We start from the raw sequence: 22,079 nt of genomic DNA, 5'->3' as shown, positions 1-22,079 counted from the left end.
GCTTTAATTGTGTTCCTTCCGTTCAATTTTGCTTTCAGCAGGCTTCTGAATCTCTGATGATATTTTTCGGTCAGGCACTTCGTGATTTCCTTGTGTTCCAACTGCTCAGCCTGCATCATCCCTATGTATTGTAGGTCTCTCCTTCTGTCAGCTTCGATCTCTTTACCAGTCAGCAGCTGGTAGTTTCAGCCAACTAATTTTCCCTGGTGCAGTGTGTGGGTCTTGCATTTTTCTAGACCAAATTCCATCCTGATGTCCTTGCTGAATTCTTTGGTGACACGGGGTAGTAGTTGCTGGAGTTGCTTCTCGGTTGACGCGTAGAGCTTGATATCATCCATGTACATCAGATGGGTGAGGGTGTACAGGTTCTTTCTTCCTTCTTTGAGGTTATATCCATACTTGCTGCCATTGAGCATGGTGGATAGTGGGTTCAGTGCTAGACAGAACCATAGTGGGCTCAGAGCATCTCCCTGAGAGATTCCTCTTCTAATGGGGATTGGCCTGGTTGTGACGTTCTCGACCTTAATGGTGGTACTCCATTTCGCCATTGTTGCTCCAAGGAAGTTTGTCACTATTGGATTGACCTTGTAGATCTTCAGGGTCTCTGTTAGCCAGCTATGAGGTACAGAGTTAAAGGCCTTGCAGTAACCGATGTAGACCTTGTATAGGTTGTGGTGCTACTTGAAGGCTTGCTCCATAACTGCGGCATCTATGGTTAATTGCTCCTTGCATTCTTTGCTCCTCTGCTTGCATCCTTTCTGCTGTTTGGCCATTATGTTCTGACTAAGTGGTCTGATATCTTCTTAGTTATGCAGCTGGTCAGGATCTTGTACATCGTTGGGAGGCATGCGATTGGCCTGTATTTCACCGGGTTTCTTGTTTCTTCATCTTTAGGCTTCAGATTTGTGACTCCTTTGGCGAGATACTTCAGGATTGTCTCCAGGTGCCTTATCATTTGAGTGAACTGCTCTGCTAGGTGCGTGCAATTGAGCTTCTTGTACCAGTAGTTGTGGATGTTATTAATTCCCAGGGTTCACCAGTTGTGGGTGTTCCTGATCGACTGTTTTACTTCTCAAATTTCCCACTCTCTCATCTCTTGTATGTCCTTAGTTTCCTTCCGTTCTTCTTCTATCCAGGGTGCTTTGCTGTATGTCTTACTTCGCTGCTCCAGATATTTCCCCAGAACACTTCGATCGTCTTCTTCTCTTATAGTCCGTTTTCTGCTTTCTCATCTTCACCCAGTTTCCTGTAGAAGGCTCTTTGGTCCTCATTGAAGATTTGGTTGTTTATTTTCCTTTGGGAGCTCTCTTTGTATCGGTATATTCTCTTGCTGAGTGCGAGGAGGTTCTGCATCAGTGTGTCCAAGTATTCTTCTATTCTCTGATTTCTGGTCTCGTTTTCCCTCTGAGCGCTGTCTCTCTTGAGGATGCTCTTCACCTTTCCAATCAATTTCTTACTTCTATTACCCTGCTGGTACTGGGTCAACTGACATATCTCGACTCAATTCTTCTATCTTCTGCTGAAGTCTTCTTTCCCAAGCTGGTGGTTCCTTCTGTTTTCGGTTCTTCTGCTGCTAGGGCAGCACAGTATACGGCTGTGTGGATAGCCTCCAGCATTGCATCATTGTTGTCAAGGTAATGTGGCATTATTTGCTGATTGAGGTGGTCTGTTACTCTCCACAGGATTTTATTTGGCTTGATTTTTTTTTTTTTTTTTTTTTTGATTTGGTAGTTGTTGGCGCATCGGCTTCTGTGGCCATATTGCACCTCCCAAGGTTTTTGCAGTACTTTGATCCAAGCCCGAGGCGGGAATCGAACCCGCGACCTTTGGGTTGCCGGGTAGGTACTTTACCCACTCGGCTAGCCCGGTCAGCTGGATTTTATTTGGCCTCTGCTTAGGTATCACGTGGGTTTTTGTGGGGTCCATTCCTTTGAATTCTGTTAGGGCCTTCTTCCACTAGTCTTTTTTCTGGATAGCATGACTTCGTCTCTTTCCACTTCAGCTACTCTGGGTCGTATTTCTTCTTGCTGTTCCTCTTCCGGTTCCATGGTATGCTGTTCCTCCTCTGGTTCCATATTGACCATATTCTTTGTGCTTTGTAGCAGATCGATGACATCTTGCTTGATTTTTTCCAAGATGGCAGGACCTATTAGGTTCTTCGTGACAATGGTCCTTCTCTGGTCTGCTAATCTCTGTTCGATGACCTGGATATCCGGGTATCGTTCTAACCATTTGGTATGTAGTCGCGATCTTTTTTTTTTTTTTTGGTAGTTGTTGGCACATTGGCTTCTGTGGCCATAATGCACCTCCCAAGGTTTTTGCAGTACTTGAATCGAACCCGCGACCTTTGGGTTGCCAGGTAGGCACTTTACCCACCCGGCTAGCCTGGTCGGCTTAGTCACGATCTGTACGTTGTCATATCAGTCTCTAGTCTGGTTATTTCACAGTATGCTCGCATGATGTATGTATTTATTTCAATACTCCACTTCATGCGTTGGCATTTTCTTCCTTCCTGGGTGGTCACTAGTGCAGTTGCGCAGGAAACACTTGCAGTTGGTGAGGCTGGATGGTTTTGCCCTTCTCTTGTGGTAGCCTTACGGGGGACAGCGGCGCCACTTGCTTCACTGTCTTGCTCGGGAGACAGTGTCTCCAACTTTTCGAGCCGATCTCTCTGCCTAAGGCCTGAACGTGAGTGACTTTATCCTGCGCCACACTCGATGCAGTACGAATAATATTTATCTGCGACATCATCCACCTATGGAGGTGGACTTGTATAGCTTTGGCTTATGTCCAGTGGTTTATTTATTTAGTTCTTGCAAGTGACACCACATGGCGCCACTATCTGTCTCGGCCGTCACTCCTCCCTTGGGGTAACTTTCACTTTTTTTTTTTTTTTTTTTTTAATCGTTTAATATTATTATTATTATATCAGTCTCCCAGCATAATAGAGCTGTGTTCGCTTCCACCAATGCGGGATTCAAGCCCGGGTCCATCAGCCTGGTAGTCCAGTGTCTTAACCACTGTGCCATCGTGCCTAATAATAATAATAATTATTATTATTATTATTAGCTATATGGTGTAAGGAAGCTTGAGGCTTATACTGCACCAGCCAAGAAAAAATTCTCAACAAAGAGAAGAATGATATCCAGCTCAGGACTCTGGGTGTGCCAAGCCCATACTCGCCAGATGTGAGCCCCTGGGGTTATCAAGAGAAACTTTTAGTAAAATGAACTTGGAAAGACTGATTTGGCTAAAAATGGGGAAATACTTCTAAGACCAAGATATATACAAGTCTTTTAAGATGCCAAATCTCCAAGTTCTGCCATACACTTAAATCTCAATATCAAAGAATACAAAATGTTCACATTTTAGGAAAGCATCCCAGATGGATGTTTCCAGTCTAATAAGATGGTCCAGAGTGGAGTGGTTCCTTCAGAAGCCAGACTGGATGCTGGAGAGGTAATTTGATTCTAAATACTATATAAAAGGAAAGTACTCATTTGCTCCAGGATTTTGCACAGACAGCTAGTCAGAGATAGTACAATAATCGGTAGGGATTTTAGGATCCCTTCCTGCCTTTTCAAAGGCAAGAAATGTTGCCATTCGCCAGGCATCTGGAAACTGCTTTCAATAAAGTTCTGTTATACAGAAGGAGCAGGTAAGATAATTCATAGATTTAGCAAGCACCTTTCATAGATGAAAGGTGCTTGCTTAACCATTTCATAATGGATGCCATCAGGTCCAACAGTACTTGCCTCAGAATGGGCAAGAGTTCTTTTTAGTTCCTGTATAGTGAATTGCTTGTTATAGAGATAAAGGCCCTTTGATGTGAAATTAAGGGCCTGTTTTGTGCCTTTAATGTTTTAGGATCGGGAACTCTTGGGAATAGGGAGATATGCAGAGATGTTAGAAAATGAATCCCTGAGAGCACTAGTTTTGCAGTTGGCTCTGCATTGTGCATCCATTATATTCTACGATCGATGAAGGGTGAAATGTATATTTTCTCATTTTCCAGATGCTATACAAGACCACTTTAGTGCTAGTAGACTGAGTAATTGATGATGTGAAACGGATCCACAATTCCTTTTGACTCTGATGGCAGATGTAGCATTCTCTGGCCTGTGCATGGTTAAAGGCTATTAGATTGGCCATGGTAGGATATCATTGAAATATCCTACCAGGCTTTGTTTTGAGCATTTTTTACTGCTGTGCAATCTGTATTCCACCATGGTTTTGGAAAAGTTTGAAACTGGGTAGATGATTTTAGAATGGCAATTGCTGCTGCATGAACAATATTTTTTTCTATGACGTATGTAACTGCACTATTGTTCAGCTCTTGACTAACTGTACCAGAGTCAAATTCTGCCAGAGGTTGAAAGGCATTCCGAGTCAGCTAAATTAGTGGTCTCCCACTAATTAGGGTAGGTATCGTACAGAAGTGATCAATTCCATAGAGGTTCACCTCCACCTCCTAAATAAGTGAAGGGAAGAGAGAAGGGGAGCAGATCGAAAGATCAATGGCAGAAAACATAGGGGTAGGCATGGGGAAGGTGTTAGTTCCCACATTTAGAAGGGAGAGGTTACTGTCAGTGAGCATATGCTCCATGACAAGCCCCTTCCATTAGTGTCAGCACCACCCCCCAGAAGTAAGACAGGGGAAGGCAGCTGCACAATTAGATCATCAAGGTGTCTCTCTGATGGAAGTGTGGTTATTGTCATTGAGCATATGCACTATGACGTGTCCCTTCCATTAATGTCAGCACTACCCACACAGGGTAGTATGTCCACTGAAATCTTCCAGAACTAAGACAAAGGAAGGCAGCTCCACAATGAGATCATCAAGAGCTCTCTGAGAGCTATCAGACCCAGGTGGAAAATAAATCAGATTGTTAGTAAAAACCCAACCATAAGGCAAATTATGGTTGGGTTTTTACTAACCCAACAAGGTGGAGTTGCCATCCTTGTTGGGTACCCACAAGGATGGCAACTCCACAGGCAGGTTGGTTATTAGAAGTTTTATGGCACATCAGCATCTAAGGCTTTTGTGTGCCAATCACAGGCAGGTCTAGCCCTAGTTATGTCCTTACGTATGATAGTTATATTAAAAAATGATGGGTTTTCATTTGCCTTCAAATATGTCTCCTGCATACAAATGCAAACTGGCTCGTGCTTTTACAGGAGAGCCTTCATATCATCAATATTTTGCCAGAATCCAGGACAATTCTACTTCAGGAATTTAGAAATTATTTTGGCTCAGTGGATCAATCAGGTGGCTTCCGAAGTGCTGAGAGCTTACTTTTTCTCAGTCTTGGATTTATCTCTTGGAGGGAAGTATGGATGAATGCTGTCCTGTGAATGCTGTCCTGTGTCCATTTCCTTCTCCACAAAGATTTCCAAGACTGTCGTCAGGCATCTCCTTCTCCTTGACATACTAATGCAAAGTGAATGCAAAGTTAAAAGCTAGGTATCTTCTATGCATTTGGATACTATATTTGATGGTATTCAGTGTCTGACTGAAGAATAGCTATGATGGCAAGCAAAACATGATTTGCTTAAATAATATTCACAAGTAGGCTACATAAATTTAACACTGCATATCATATTAGCAAATAAGAATAAGTGAATGAATGGATTAGTGACATGTGAGGGTAACAGATGATAACCTGACTGTTGCAATGGCATAAGAGTATAACATTGTAGGTTTAAGATGAATCAGAGTTTAATAGAAAGCAGTTTGCCGATAGGGTTCCGGTAGTTCAGACAGTTTGTTCTCTTTCTTTACTTTCGTTGAGTTATGAGATAGAAAACCTCAGTGATGACTATTCCCAAGAAGAAAAATTAACAAATAATCGATGACTGAGAGCACAAAATGTATTCACATGCACAAGTTCTACATCATATTGATTTTTAATTCTCCAGGTACTAAGATAATTTACTCACTGATCCATTCAAATTAAGTGCATTGAACACCAAAGATGACAACTGTCTAACTGCACCAAAGCGGTGAAGTACAAACTGCAATCTTCTCTTATTAGGTCAGCAAAGTGTTTTGCAAGTTATCCAATTTTAGGCTCAGCCTATTTCTCTCAAAATCTTCTACTTGGCCTATTTTCTGAGTTATTCATCAGAAGTTGTTTCCATGTTTTCCAGTTTAATTACTTTACCATGCTGAAAAACTTATTCACTAACAGGGGACCCTGCCAAAGGTATTGTTCACTTCAGAATACCATACACTCTCAGACAGGATTTGCTGATAACTCAATTTTGGTTGGAAAAAAGAAAAACCTGCATGAAAAAAAATTTTTTTTATTCATAAATAGAATGTATATGGGGAGATTGTTTTATGTTATTTGCAAAATATTGCAACTTCTGTCAGCAAATACAAAACATTCATTCAAAGTTCTGTGAACTTAATGGCCACCTGGTATTACTAGGTAGCCATTAATCTAAACCTGGAAGAAGTAGCATAAATACAATACAACTTTATAAAAACATAACATTACCAAGCATTCCTTTGTTAGTTTAAGTACTCATATTTAAGTGTTAAGAAAATTGGATGGTGCCTTTTTTTTTTTTTTTTTTTTTTTATCAACATTGCAGGTGTAGCAGTATCCCATGTATCACTCCTCAAACAAATTGAATCCAATACAGAAACAACGTTGTGTAATACTCATATTTGTCAATCAGTTGGAGAACTGAGAATTGCATGAAATAAACCTTGAAGCTTTTAATAATGCCATGTCCAGTAGTTTCTAAATATAGGTTTCATTTGGAGGCAAAAACACCAGATTTTTGTTTGGTAAATCTTGCATGCATGGATGCACTGGACAGATATGTACCAGTTGTAAAATTTTTCTACATTTTGTCTCCCTTAATTCATTGTTCCACTTACTTGAGTACTGTTGAAAAACATCGAAAATCATCCCTGCTTTCTTATTAGCTGCATATTTAATGTAAATTTGTTTTTAAAACATACCATGGAAAATCACAGTTTCTGTAATTTTCAATTATAAAAAGCTATTTTGTTGGTTCCACTCATGCCCATACATTAAAAATGTCTTTCAATTTAAAAGCTGTGTATTGTGTAGATCTCCCCCCCCCCTTGGCTGACGCTATATAAGCTTGCTTTCTTGCATCATTTGCCATTACTACTACTACAGTAAAATCTCGTTAATACAAACTATTTATAAAAAGTACTCGTATATATGAAGCATATACCATTCCCCTGCAAAAGGATAGGCTTTTCTATGTACATATATTCGTTTATTACAAAATTCGGTTAATATGTATTACAAAGTTAATTTTCACCCCATGAGAAATAAATATTGTTATTTTGTGTTTAATACAAATTTAGCAGTTGTCTGATTATTGCCCGCATTATTGCTTCTGGCCACCCAGTTCCCTGCTTCCCAAAGGATGGCACTGACTTTTAGAATTTACTTTTGTGTAAACAAAACCAGTTTATGGTAGCTACAACTTAAGTGCACTCTGAAAAACATCATTGGGAAGGATGAGATGTTAAATTAAGAAAATAATAAAAACAGTTTTTCTAAGTTTTTTACATACACTCTCGCTTTCCACGGGAAAAGGTCAGTTGCAATTGTTACGCCAGTTCAAAGAGTCTTTTGCTGCAGTATAATCTGATTTTTATCTGAGCTAATGTCTTTTATGGAATTAGTCTTTAAATTAATTTAAAGTTTGTTTATGTTAAATCTCATCTAGCAGTGTTATGGCAACAAAATGTAAACTGATGGAATTAAGCCTGGAAATTAAACTGAAAATTATACAAGAGGCTAATAGGATGGAACAAAGCAAAGCAGACATTGCAAAGGAATACATCACTTTACCTGCTTTATCTACAATACTGAAAAACCAAAAAAAGAAACTTGAAGCGTGTGATACTGGAGCAGTGATAAAGAAACAGGAAAAGGATTCCTGGTTCAATACAGGAGGAGTTTGAAACAAAACTGAGTGGTACCAACAAATATGTGCATCTAATTTGCTAATATCAGGTCCTATTTTGCAAAAAAAGAAATTATCTAGCTCAGCAACACAGAATGAGTGACTTCAAATGCTGCAGTGGCTGGCTCTAAATATTTAAAGACAGGAATAACTTGGTTTTGTGAAATGTTTGCAGCGAGTCTGGATTAGTTGACAAAAAAAGGCTACAGACTGGTTGTGTTCTGTACAGTCCATTCTTGAAAAATACGAGGCAAAGAATATTTTTAATCTTGAAGAGCCGGGTTTATTTTATAATTTGTTGCCAAACAAAATATTTGCTGTTTGAGAAGGTTTGTTGGGGTGGAAAATTAAGTAAACAAAGGCTCACTGTTCTGTTATGCTGAAATTCAGATGGCAATACAAAACTATACCCAATTGTGATTGGTTAAGTTTTCCAAGTCAAAATGTGTTAAAGAAGTTAACCAACTTTCCTGTGATGTGGCCAACAGAAGTGCTTGGCTTACAGTGAAAATTTTTCAGTCAGTTATCAAAAGTGGACAGAAAAATGGCTTCAGAAAAAAAAAGGAACATTTCGATGAGTCTGGATTGTTGTACAGCACTTTCTGCCGAGACACTTAAGTTGACAAATATACGGGTGTTGTTTTTACCTCTCATTGCCAAGTGGTCATGAGCGGGAGTGTAGTAGCACATGCTCTTTGAGTAGACCAGGATTCAAACCCCTGATTGCTAAATACGGTCGATCTGCCAACCAGCACTGGACCAGCGTGGCAGATTATGGTCCATTTCCCTCACCATGAATTGTTGAGGAGGCTTCCATCCTGCAGTGGGTTAATAATAATGGCTGCAGTTTACCCCTTTTTTTTTTTTTTTTTTTTTTAACCACCAGTTTTATGCAGCTGGATCGAGGCATTATTTATAACCACAAGACAGTATATAGAGCCTGCCTAATAAGGTACTTGATCCACAACATATATGAGAGAACAATTTTCAGCCAAACTGGAATGTCTTCGATGTTATCCCTAATTTATTGCTTGAGTATTGATTGCATCAAGTGTAATAATCAACTGCTTCAGAAAGAGTGGCTTTGAAGAGAATATCATGGTCCAGCAGACAAATGTGATAGCAACATTGAGGAATGGGGGGATTTGAAGGAGCATATGATTTTGTTGGAGAATTTAAAGAGTTTGTGAAGGTGCATGATGTAGTTTCTACCACAGCAACTAAACACCAGAAGAGCTACTGAGTACCAAGCAAAACGATATTTTTGTTACCAGAGACAGTGAAAGTGAAGAAGCACACACACATACACTGCCATCTAAAAAAAGATGCCAAAATGCATTCAGCATAGTTAGAGAATAATATAGAATGTGTTGGCCTGCAGTAATGTTGATAAAGAAACAGCTATTGCATTTTATAATAGTCTGTGCTATAGTTAAAAATGCATATAGGACAAGACTGTGCAAAGAACACTGGATTCTTTCTTTAAATTTGATTAATTTATCAAAAAGTTAATTGGTTTGTATGTCTCCTTTTATATTAAGATTAATTCTTTTTACTGTGATACTAAAATATTGTACATATCAAAATATATACTATACAATATTTTCATTTCTGATAATTGCTTTTCTCTTAGTTTATCTTACAAATAAAAGAATCTTTAATAAAGTGTGTTATTCCTATTACTGTATTGTTAGACAAGGCTTTTGTTTTTATCATTTTTCATTTTTATTATTTTATTAATTTGAATTTTTTTATTTATTTTTGATATTATTTATGATTATTCTTAGATATATAATATGTGCCGAAAAACAAAAAATAAAATTTTAGAATTTTTGGGGATCCTTGTCACTACAAACCTCGTTATTATAAAAAGTGAAAATTTAGGTCCCTTGAACTCTGTATTAATGAGATTCAACTGTCAAAATTATCTTCATAAAATTCTACAAGGAAACTATTGCTTTTTATAACTGATAGAAGTAGAAGAGAAATAGTTGAAGCTAAATGTTAAGGAATCACCTAGGTTGATAGAATCTATCCAATTATATTAAGCGGGACAACAAAAGAAGTCAGAAAACCTTTAGCCATTATTATGAGAGCATTCTTGGATTCAGAAGTCACTATGAACTGAAGATTTCAAATGTATCCCCAATTCACAAAATGGGGGGGGGGGGGTGTCAAAAGATGAGTAATTACAGACCTGTTAGTTTAACTTCTTTTCCACGAAAATAATGGAATCGCTGATTGCCACTTATATTTGCAAAGATCCTTTATTTGTGTCTTGGGACACTGAAACAAGTAGGGAGTGCTTTTAATTAAATGTATTTCATCTGTGAATAATCATCACTCAAAATAACATCGGCATTACTTGGAGCATTTGTAGCATTCTAATATCAACACATGCATTCGAACAAGATTCAGAATCTGCATACACATCTAACAATAACCCATCTGCATGATAAATCTGAGGAACACTGCAGCATACACAATATCAATAAGACAAGCAGTGTGAAAAAAAGGAATCAGCATCATTTGAAGACAATTCTAAAGAACAAAATTTAGAAAGAATCCACATCATTTTAACACAATTCTATTTCAGTATCAGATGATATATAAAAAGCTGATTCAATATCAGCAGCTTCAACATACTGTCCATCTCTGTTCCTTTTCAGTCTGATATCCCAGGCTGTTGCTCCATTATAACAACCCTTCATGGAAATATTTCATAGAAAAGCACTTTTTGCACAAAATTATCAGTAGACACACTAAGTTTGATGCCCTGTTTTTCACAAACTAAAGAATTAAAATTCAGCAAGCATAATCTTCAAAAAAATTTTATCTTTTCTTCTTGTGGAAAATACTCAATTATATGACTTCAACATAAGCAAAAAAAAAAATATTCAATAAAACAGCAACATAAGCAAAAAATATGAATCTGAACCAGGTATACAGATTTCATAACGATCTTCAGATCGTGCAATTGACTAAGCAAAATCCCAGCTGTAATGCAATAGCACGTGGTTCAATCAGTGTGTTGATATCAGTTGGTCATTTCATGTACTTTTCCTTTTACAGTGTTCATTTATTGAATGCAATTCAATGGACACATATTTGCACTGAGGCATAAAAATTGCACTTTGTTTTGATGAAAGTTTGTGTTCAGGTACGGAACATGTTAAGGAAGTAATGTAGGATCATCCATGACAGGAATGTCATTATACTGTAGCCACAGCATAGATTTGTTAAGGGGTGAACCTGTATGAATAATATGATTGTATACTATGATACAGTAAAAAAGGAACTGGATGCAAAAAATAATTCTGGCATCATATACTTAGATTTCAGAAAAGTTTTTGATACTTTTTCACATGAAAGATTGCTGTACAAATTGGAGCAGTGTGGCATTATGGATGGTTCAGTGTGACAGAGCAGTTATCAACAGCCACTGTTCTTCTTGGACTACTATTATTAGTGGAGATACCCAGGGTTCAATGCTTGGCCCATTGCTGTTTTCTACATTTATTAATGATGCTGATGAAGTTATATCAGTCTTAATGTCTGAGTTTGCAGATGATTAGAGAATTGCTGATTGCAGAAGGTTAGCAGGGTGGTTAATTACATTAATCAAGGTAAACTACTGCAACAAGATCTAGAAATATTAGGCAGACGGGCTGAGAAATGATTTAAGGATCATCTTTACCAACTCAACAAAATGTTCTTGTGAAGTTTCCAAAGATGAGCTAAACTCATAGGATTAAGCTTAAAATTCTTAAATTGAATGAGGTGCCAAAAATTCTTATTTGTATGATCAAATGTTCATAAACCAGAAGATCAATGTAGAGCAGTACTGTTACACTTTTATGTAACTCCTGTTGTAATCTCAAATAATCTTTATAGCCACAAATGGGACAATTTTTTTAAGCAAAATTAAAATTACCATTGAAATCAGGAAAGCACTTACTATTTCACTTTAAGATTCTGGATCTGATGTCACTAAATAGAACAGTGCCATCATGTCAGTACCAGTGTAAATATTAATGAGTTCTATGAAACAGCTTACAAAGTTTGCTAAGAAGCTTGTATAAATTCACTAATAGCATTTGAACCCAGATATCCCCAAATGAGTTTCAAATGGTAAACGTACTATAACATCACAAAGAAGAGGATGATTAAAGTAACAAATCAGAAGATTAGTAGTACACCAAAACCAATATAAATTATTGTGATTTCACTTTAGTGGTATAACACATTCAGATGCTACAATATCTCCATAACCAAAAGGTTGTATGCAGCTGGAATAAAGTCTTTTTTATAGATTAGAAGAGTGAGCACAGCCTCAGAGCATACTGTTGGTAGAGTTTAAATGACAGAAAACTCCTATACAGAAGTTAAGTGTTTACCAGAAATTAATTCAAAGCTCAAACTGACCAAAATTTGATATGCAATCCAAGCATGCACATTTATAAACACAACAAACTTGCAGTTGTGAGCTCTTACCTTACCTTTTCCCCTTTCCTGTTTTCCACCTGGAATATGTAGCACAAAAAAAAAAGTACACTCCATAAGTATATTTTTCTGGTTATATTTTTAACTAGCACAAAGTTACACAAAATATTAAAAATTATAAAAGTGATCAATGAAGTATTCTTTGACCAACACTTAAGGTTTATCTTTGTAGTTGTTTTAGTTTTAATTTAAAAATTCGCTACATGGAAATTACTAAATTATTATTGTAAGCTTAATAACTAGAAATCCTTGAGCTGTAACTTTTCATATTATAAAAAAAATCACACAGTGATGTCATAAAACAAAGATTTAATAATGTTATTATTTTGGCACTTACCTTTATTATCAGACCTGGATTTAGCAGAACCATTTCCTGACGGGCACTCCCTGCTCAGGTGTCCTTCCATTCCACATTTATAACAAGCTGTTTCAAGGCAATTATTAAAAGTGATCAATGAAAAAAAAAAAAAAAAAAAGACTTCAGGAAAGTATAGTAATTCAACTTTTCTACTATTCAAATTCTACTGATCTATTATTATTCTAGAATAAGAATAATCTTACAATTAAATAATTGTAAGATTAAGATTAAGTAAGATTAAGAAATCATAGTCAGCAGAAAGTTTAAGCAAGCTTATGAATTTAGCACCAAGTAAATTATGTATACACACTTTCAAAATCTATAATTAATAAAATCAGATGAGCAATTTATATTACTTCTTTATTCAGATTGACTGAAACCTATAAAAGTGATGAAGAGCATGCAATTAAGTTTCAATGAGAAAAGTGATTCTTAAATAATGTTTGAAATTGTTGTAGAGGTTCAGCATGCATGCATGCAGAAGACAATATTAAACAAGGTGCCTACTCGTCTAACAATAATCCATCTGCATGATAAATCTGAGGAACACTGCAGCATACACAATATCAATAAGACAAGCAGTGTGAAAAAAAGGGACATCGAGGTAGAAAAAACAATGAAGCAGTCACAAATATATCTGAACATTCCCCACAGAATTCAACAACACAATGCACGCAAGAACTGCAAAAAGTCATCAAGTGTTAGAAGAATCTTTACAGAACATAAATTTGAAATCTTCTAGACCCTGATTATTGCATACAATACAGGAAGATGATCCAAATAAATGAACACAATATTTTAAGTGGTATTTTCATAAAAATGGTGGAATAGCAGCTTTTGAGGTTGCATTTGTATGGTCAGACAAAGTCACTTCAAACTAAATGGATATTTGAATCATCACAACTGTGTTTACTGGGACAGTGAAAATCCTTACCTCACCTTGCAGAAAGAGGTTAACCTGCTGGGGGTAACTGTATGGATCACTGGACCTTATAGATTCAGTGGCACCGTTACTAGAGAGGGATCTTGAAATAAGGAGATTAATATTGTATATATCCAGTAATATATTTAATTCAAGAGCTATGAATCGCTGCAAGGGCACAAGGCTACACCCTATCTTGGAAACAACTGTCTTGAAGCTGGATAAACACTGGCAGCAAACCCACAGAAGTTCGTGCACCAACAATGAGTGCCGATCTAGTAGATCAGGGATTCCCAAAGTGGTCGGGAGCGACCCCCGGGATCTTTAGTTCCTGATAAAGCCACTGAGGATCGGTAAGATTATTTTAGGGGTCTTTAAAGAAACTATTTCCTCACAAAGATAATTCTAGAAATCTAGAATTAGTATAGAAAACAAGTCATTAACTCGGGCAGTCAGCAAAGTGGCTTAGGGTGGAATCGCACTATTAGCACCTCATGTGAGGTTACATGGAAACAAGTTAAACGTTAAATGTATGTGTGAGAGAGAGAGAGAGAGAGAGAGAGAGAGAGAGAGAGAGAGAGAGAGAGAGAGAGAGAGAGAGAGAGAGAGAGAGAGAGAGAGCTATATTTCCCATTTTGTTTATTGGTTGGAGACAAACTGTTGTTAATGGCTGTAGTCACAAGATAACACATTGGCCTTCAAGGCCGATTCAAGTCCTCACGACTTCGCAGTTTTCTGTTCGAGCAGAAAATTTCACACGGCATGAGTTTTCTGACAGAAGAAAATAGAGGAAATGATAATAGAAACATGTCCAGTTGCATAGACACTCAAAGATGGCCAAAGGAGGAAAATAGACCAACAGTATTACGATTTACAAATTCAGAGGAGGAACAAGTCAATCATTTCAGTTTTTACAACTCATAACAATTTCTAACAAGTTCAATTTTTAGCATTGTGAAGTTGTTTTTGTTATTAAATTTAATATTAAAAAATTGTTTTTTCTTGTGACCAAATAAATCCTTATTCCAAATTAAACTTACAGTATTTCGACTTTCCTTAAACATACAACTAATTTTTCCTTACTGCTGACAGAATTTCGAAATTGGGTATTTTGCCCTTGCATGTCATCCTTAATTAAGATTATGTTGGAAATTAAATTCTACTATCTCATCCGTAAGTACATCTTAAAACGATTTTCATCTTCTTCTAAGTCCTGTAGTAAATGATGGAATTCGCCCTTTTCTGTTCTCTTCCAGTTTATGTTGTGTATCCATTGTTTACTCCCTTTTGTTTGCTTGGCCAGGGCCCCCAAAAATTAATATGGCCGGGGGGTGGGCCTATTTCATCCTTAAGGTAATAAATAAAATATTAGCAAATGCTCTTAACAGCAGACTGTTTGCTATGCTATGTGAAAAAATGACGAAAATTTCAACCAATTGCTCCTTCGTACAGAAGTAAGATGGTTGTCAAAAGGTAACTGTTTGCAAAGGCTTGTAGAACTTTATAACTCAGTGGTGGAATTTCTGTCCGAGCATAATCAATCATTTGCTGATGAATTTAGTCAGTGTAAAAACCATCCTCTTTTACCTTGCTGATATATTTTCCAAATTCAGTGAAGCACAAAAAAAAAAAAAAAACTGCAAGGCAAAGAAAGACATTACAATTATAGAGTCGTACAATTATTTTGGGATTTCAAGAAAAGTTAATGCTCTTCAAAATTTCACTGGGTAGTAGAAATTTTCACTTCTTTCACTTCAAAGGAAATTTTTCGGATGCCGACATTTATTTATATAGCTCACCTCGAATGCTTAAAGGAGGATTTTAAAAGTAGATTCAAGGATCTCGAAGATACGAAAGTTCCAGAATGGATTGTCTCCATTTCATGCAGAGGGTGATTGGGACGATTTGGATTTGCAAGAGGAAATTATTCAAATGAAGATGGACCTAGAAGCTAAATCACTGCACTCAAAAGAAGCTTCAGGGGATTTTGGACAAGTAAAAATATTATTGAAAACTATCTCAAACTATCGAGCCTTTATTACTGACCTTTCCAAGTTCATACAATGGTAGAAGCCAGATTTAGCCTTGCTAACAGTATTTTAACTAAGCAGAGAAATCGACTAGATCTCGAAAATAATGGAGATCTAAGATTAAAACTAACAAATCACAAACCCAATATTTCCTCTCCTCTAAAAGCACACCAACCACATCCTTCACATTAGATATGCGGTACGTGTTAGTACCGCATATCTAATGTGAAGGATGCACACCTTCTCGCCCACCTTCTCATGCACACCTTCTCGATGGTAAGCCCTGTTACGTCACTTAGGTGGCAACGAACGTGTAGAGTGGTTCTCTTCAAGACGCCTGGTCAGCGTGAAGAGGAAAAGACCAAACCCTCCAGCAATGAGAGCACAACAATACAAATGGCCCTCAGTCCCCAGCAGCTTTCACTCTCCCTCTTACGGCAGCGAGAGGATCAGAGTGGAAGCAGAGGGTGCTAAGAATCTCTGGGTACGACCAGGCTGCCATGCACGGAAATTGAACTTGGCCTGTTATAATGTACGATCACTCATCGGTGAAGACAGGATATTAGAGCTGGAAAAGGAATTAGAAAATGTGAATTGGAATATCATCGGTTTGGCTGAAACAAGAAGAAGAAATGAATCACTTATAAGTTTATCAAGTGGAAATCTGCTGTACACCAATGGAAACAGTGAAAGGAGTGAAGGTGGAGTTGGGTTTCTGGTCCATAAAGATTTTAAAAACAACATTTTGGAATTCAAAAGTACATCACCAAGGGTGTCAAGACTAATACTCAAGATTTCTAAGAGGTACAAGCTAAAGATTATAATGATTTATGCACCAACATCGAGCCATGATGATGAAGAGGTTGAAGAAATGTACACTGAAATTGAGAGTCTTCTAGACGAGCAGAAAACCCACTACACTATTATTATGGGGGACTTCAATGCTAAGGTTGGAAAAAGGCAAAACAGCGCAGAAAGAGGAACTATAGGAAATTTTGGAATTGGTGAAAGAAATGAAAGAGGTGAAAGACTTGTGGAATTTGCAGAATCTCAAGGACTGTCAGTAATGAACACTTTTTTCAAGAAAAGGGTGAACAGAAAGTGGACATGGAAGAGTCCAAATGGATTAACAACTAATGAAATCGACTTCATCCTCACTAACAGAAGATATATTGTGAATGATGTTACCGTCCTGAATAAGGTAAATGTTGGAAGTGATCACAGAATGGTAAGATGTACACTTTATATAGATGTGGGAAAGGAAAGGAAAAAACTGACTCGAGTAAATAATACAAAGGTCTTTGAAATAACAGAGGAGGAGAAAAAGCAGTATGTACTGGAACTTAAGAACAAGTTTGAGCTTCTGCAGACTGCTCAGGACCAAGATATCGACGAGGAATATTACAACTTTTTGAAAGTGATAAAGCCCAAGAAACCTATAGGGAAACAGAAATCCAAAGAAGAAAAAATTAGTCAAGAAACACTTGTCATGATGAACGAAAGACGACAAATGAAGAGCAAGAAAAACACTGACAGGGAGAAAATTGAGTATACTGAGTTATGCAAAGCCATTAGAAAGAGACTCAGAGAGGACATAAGAAGATTTAACACAAGAAAAGTAGAACAAGCATTAAGGGAAAACAAAGGATTTAAATCAGCAGCCATGAGCAGTAATACAGAAAGACAAATGATACTGAAACTGAAGAATAGCGATGGTGTACTTATAAAGAGCAGAGAAGGCATAATTCAAATAGCAGAAGACTACTATAGAGAATTATACAAGGAGCGAGGGAATGATACCAGCAGTGGGGAAGATGGATTGCAAAGTAGCAACACATACGACATACCCGATATTCTTTCTGATGAGGTAGAACATGCATTGAAGAAAATGAAGAATCGGAAAGCCCCGGGGGAAGATGAAGTTACTGTAGAGTTGTTAAAATTGGGAGGAAGAGACATAACACAAAAACTGGCAAGGCTTTTCACAAAGTGCATTAGAAAAGGTGTGATGCCTAAGCAGTGGAATAATGCAATCATAGTTTTGCTGCATAAGAAAGGAGATAAATCAGAAATTGGAAATTATAGACCAATTAGCTTGTTATCCCATATCTACAAGTTGTTCACAAGGGTCATTACTAACAGATTAGAAAGAATACTTGATGAGAATCAACCGAAAGAGCAAGCTGGCTTTAGGACAGGATTCTCAACTATGGATCACCTTCACGTAATATCACAGCTAATGGAGAAAGCAAATGAATATAAAACACCATTATGCCTGGCGTTTGTGGATTATGAAAAGGCATTTGACTCCATACAGCATAAGGCAATGTTTCGGGCACTGGAAAGACAAGGCATAGATACTCCATATATTATGATTTTGAAGAAAATATATGAGAGTGCTACATCCTTTATTAGACTAGACAAAGACAGTAGCAAATTTAAAATCGAGAAAGGAGTTCGACAAGGAGACACAATATCTCCGAAGCTGTTTATTGCTGCCCTTGAGGAAGCCTTCAGAAGATTGGACTGGTCGCAGAAAGGAGTCAATGTGAATGGAGAGTACCTAAACCATTTACGATTTGCAGATGACATTGTGGTCATAAGCCACGATCCCAAAGAATTAGAGGAAAATCTTAATCAGTTATGCACAGTTAGTAAGGATTTTGGACTAAAGATGAATATGGCTAAAACAAAAGTAATGATGAACAAGTATGCCACGGAAAGGGAAATAATGATTGAAGGAGCAGTAATTGAAAAGGTGGAGTCATATACTTATCTGGGACAAGTTATTAGCTGTAATAATGATAAATGGCTGGAAGTCAAGAGAAGAATAAATTTTGGATGGACAGCATTCAGGAAATATAGTCACATACTGAAGAGCAATATCCCAGTTTGTCTGAAACGTAAAATAATGAATCAATGTATACTCCCCACCATGACTTATGGAAGTGAAACTTGGTCACTCACCAAAAGAATGGAAGAGAAGCTAAGAACTACACAGCGAAGAATGGAACGAATTATATTGGGAATCAGACTGTTAGATAAGAAGAAAAACACATGGATTAGGCAGCAAACTCAAGTAAAGGACATTCTTATCAAAACTAAAGAACTAAAATGGTCTTGGGCAGGACACATAGCTCGAAGACATGATGACAGATGGACTAAGAAAATAACAGAATGGTACCCAAGAGGAGCTAGAAGAAAACCTGGAAGACAAAGGCGGAGATGGATAGATGAAATTCATGAGTTTTTGAGTAGTAAATGGATGGCCAGTGCTCAAAACAGAAGGAACTGGAAAGTTGCTGGAGAGGCCTTCATCCTGCAGTGGATTGAAAATGGCTGATGATGATGATGATGATGACGTGTTAGTATTCATTAATTTTTTTTTTTTAATTATGCATTGCAGATCATAATTGGATGCATTTTCTAAAAACTTGTTTATAAAAAATATACTAACTTGAAACTTATTGCTCTTGGGGGGGGGGGGGGTCCTTTGTTATTACTAAATTTTTACTTAGGGGGTCTCTGACCAAAAAGTTTGGGAATCCCTGTAGTAGATGAATGATCAATCTCATGGCCATGCATGCATCACAGCACGCACAACTCTGTATCTATTAAATTTTATCTCTAACGTCGTTATTCCGTTAGAATCAGTATATTGCTGATGAAGGGGTCCATTTTACCCTGAAAGGTACATTTTTTTTTTATATTAAATATACTACTGGATATATACAATATTAATATCCTTAAACAATGGAATCCAGTAGAACAGGCCCATTCGTATTTATAGATCTTGAAATGTTAAGGAATTATGCAGTACCTCCACATTTTCATACTATTGTCTGTGACTACCTAGACAGGGAATTTCATGAACAATGGATAGATAGCAGGGAAAGTGCTTTTGAATACCTCCAAGGTCTCAGTCCCTAGATTTTTTTTGCATGAGGGCTACAATAGAAAACATGCAGAATTTCAACTGACTTGTGCACTGTAGTATGCAGGGATGTTGAAAAAAGATGTTAAGGCATGCACACCAGAACATCTTTAACATCTTAAATGGTGTTTTTTCTTACACATAGGATTTAGGACTAAGAAGCCTCAGAATGCAGAAAGTTTACTGTCATAATTTAGTGTGCATCATTTCTACCCACAGTAAACCAACCAAAGTTGTGCAGTGGCACCATTTCATAACATCTCATATTGTTGCTTCAATACGATATGTTACCTTTACAAGTTGCTATCATTACACAAGCAACACATTATATCTCAAATAAATAATGCTTCCCCAGTAAAGAAGACACGACCACCCAGATGGCCATTTCAGGGCTATTTGGCCCCTCATAAGTGAATGGAATTAATTCACAACTGGGTTGGCAGCTGTTATTCCAATGGAGTACCCAGCCACTCAATGATGATAGGCCAACTAACCCTGAAATGGCCATCTGGTGGTGATGGTGCCTACTGAGAATAAGTAACAGTAGCCTTCTCTACAGCGGAAGCATTTCTTACTCATGGTATGAGATAGGCAACTCATTGTGAAGGAATTCACAATATGAGATGTTATGTAATTATGCCACTGCATAACTTCAGTTGGTTTACTGTCTATAGAAATGATGCTAAAACATTAACTTGTGATTTTTTTTTCCCTTTTAAGCTAAAGCTAAGCAAGTAATTCAGATGTTAAATAAAAAAGTATTTAAATTTATTATTAGATTCACAAATTATGGATTGTTAAAATGTGTATACGTAATTTTGACTATTTATATGCAAAAATTTGTCTTTGGTCAGAGAGTAATTGACTTCTGGATTAAGTTCCTACATAGTGTAGATTTAGAGAAGTTCACCCTCTCACTTATCATTTAAACCACTGTTAGTAGAGAAGACTGTTTTGAAAATTTGTGCACAGGATGCAGAAGAAATATAAACAAATTCCTTGTAAATACTGAGGTGCAGTTAGAGATAATGTATATTTGTTTTTCTAGATCCATCAGTTACTGAACTAGAACCATGAATACAGCACAGGGTAGAATGATGGAGAAGGTTGAGGCTTGGTCCATTGTAAAATTTTCTTCATTTGCCAGGCAAAATAAGCAAAACATCCATAAGGAGATGAAAGCTGTACATGGGGAGGATAAACCATTCTATGAGACTGTGAAAAACTGGAACAGACAGTTCAGTTGTAGGCAAAGCAGTGTGAAAGTCCAAGCCAGAGGGGACCCACCTCATCCACAGACTCTGCTCCACTGTGGCTACAGTGGAACAGTTCGTACTTGAAGACAGATGTATGACTATAATTTTTTTTAGAAATCGAAGATAACATTGGCCATGGTTCTGTTTGCAACATATTGCATGAGTTCCTGTATATATCTCAGGTGGCAGCCTGATGTGTTCCAAGATTGCTGAAATCTCCTCAAAAACTCCATGAGTGTTCTGTACAATTGGTGGGGCTTTGTGAAGAGAATGTTGATGATAACTGACCAAATTGTGACAATGGATGAGTGCTGGGTGCATCATTATGACCAGAAACAAAACAGATGAGCAAACGATAGAGTGGAAAAATTCACCTTCACCAACCTCAAAGGTTTAATTAGCTGCCAAGGTCATGTTAAGTCTTCTGGGACTCTACAGGTATCATCATTACAGATTACTTTCCCAAAGGCAAGAGCATCACTGGGAAGTAGTACAGAAACTCCTAGGAAAGTTAAGAGAAGCTATCAAGTTGAAGACATGTGAGAAGCTATCCAAAGGTATCTGCCTCCTAGCCAATAATGTTCCTTGCTTGCAAGGCTGCTCTCAACAATGGCCTTGGTGATCAGATCAGGTGTGGCTTTGAAAATCTGCAGCACCCACCTTATTCTCCTGACCTGTCACCTTCACACTTCTTCCACTTCTCTAAAATGAAGAAACCATTACGGGGCTGCAGATTTCAGGCTGATGAAGTAATTAATGAAGTGAAAGCCAGGCTTTCTGCTCAAAGATCTATCGAACTTTTGCAAGTAGAGATAGGGACGTGATAATCCCATTATATAAGGCCTATGTTAGACCACACTTGGAATACTGTGTTCAAGTATGGAGACCGCACCTAAAGAAAGACATCGAGCTTCTTGAAAGGGTGCAAAGAAGGGTAACTCGCCTGGTGAGATCGGCAAAAGGGCGTCCGTATGAAGAAAGACTTCGAATATGTGGGTTGCAGAGTTTGGAAACTAGACACCTTAGGGGAGATTTGATTGAGGTGTTTAAGGCTCTGAGAGGCATCAGTAAAATGAATGAGGACAAAATTTTCAAGATTATAAATGATGCTAGA

The 22,079-nt window shown here is 37.4% G+C and overlaps 1 protein-coding gene across 1 annotated transcript in view; it reads right to left on the bottom strand.

Annotated features, from left to right (window-relative positions):
• vas (ATP-dependent RNA helicase vasa) overlaps window positions 1-22,079 on the bottom strand; it is a 200,891-nt gene that overhangs the window by 92,223 nt on the left and 86,589 nt on the right. The window contains exons 6-7 of the mRNA XM_090371104.1: window positions 12,803-12,889; window positions 12,462-12,485 (exon numbers count right to left, since the gene is read on the bottom strand). Of these exons, the coding sequence (XP_090227230.1) occupies window positions 12,462-12,485; window positions 12,803-12,889 (111 nt within the window). The remainder of the gene's footprint in view (window positions 1-12,461; window positions 12,486-12,802; window positions 12,890-22,079) is intronic.

Source organism: Mastigoproctus giganteus, chromosome 4 (assembly GCF_048544385.1).
Source record: "Mastigoproctus giganteus isolate SK-2022 chromosome 4, ASM4854438v1, whole genome shotgun sequence".
NCBI classification, from domain to species: Eukaryota; Metazoa; Arthropoda; class Arachnida; order Uropygi; family Thelyphonidae; genus Mastigoproctus; species Mastigoproctus giganteus.
Note: the sequence above shows the minus strand (reverse complement) of the source record. Positions and strands in the feature narration are given on the sequence as shown.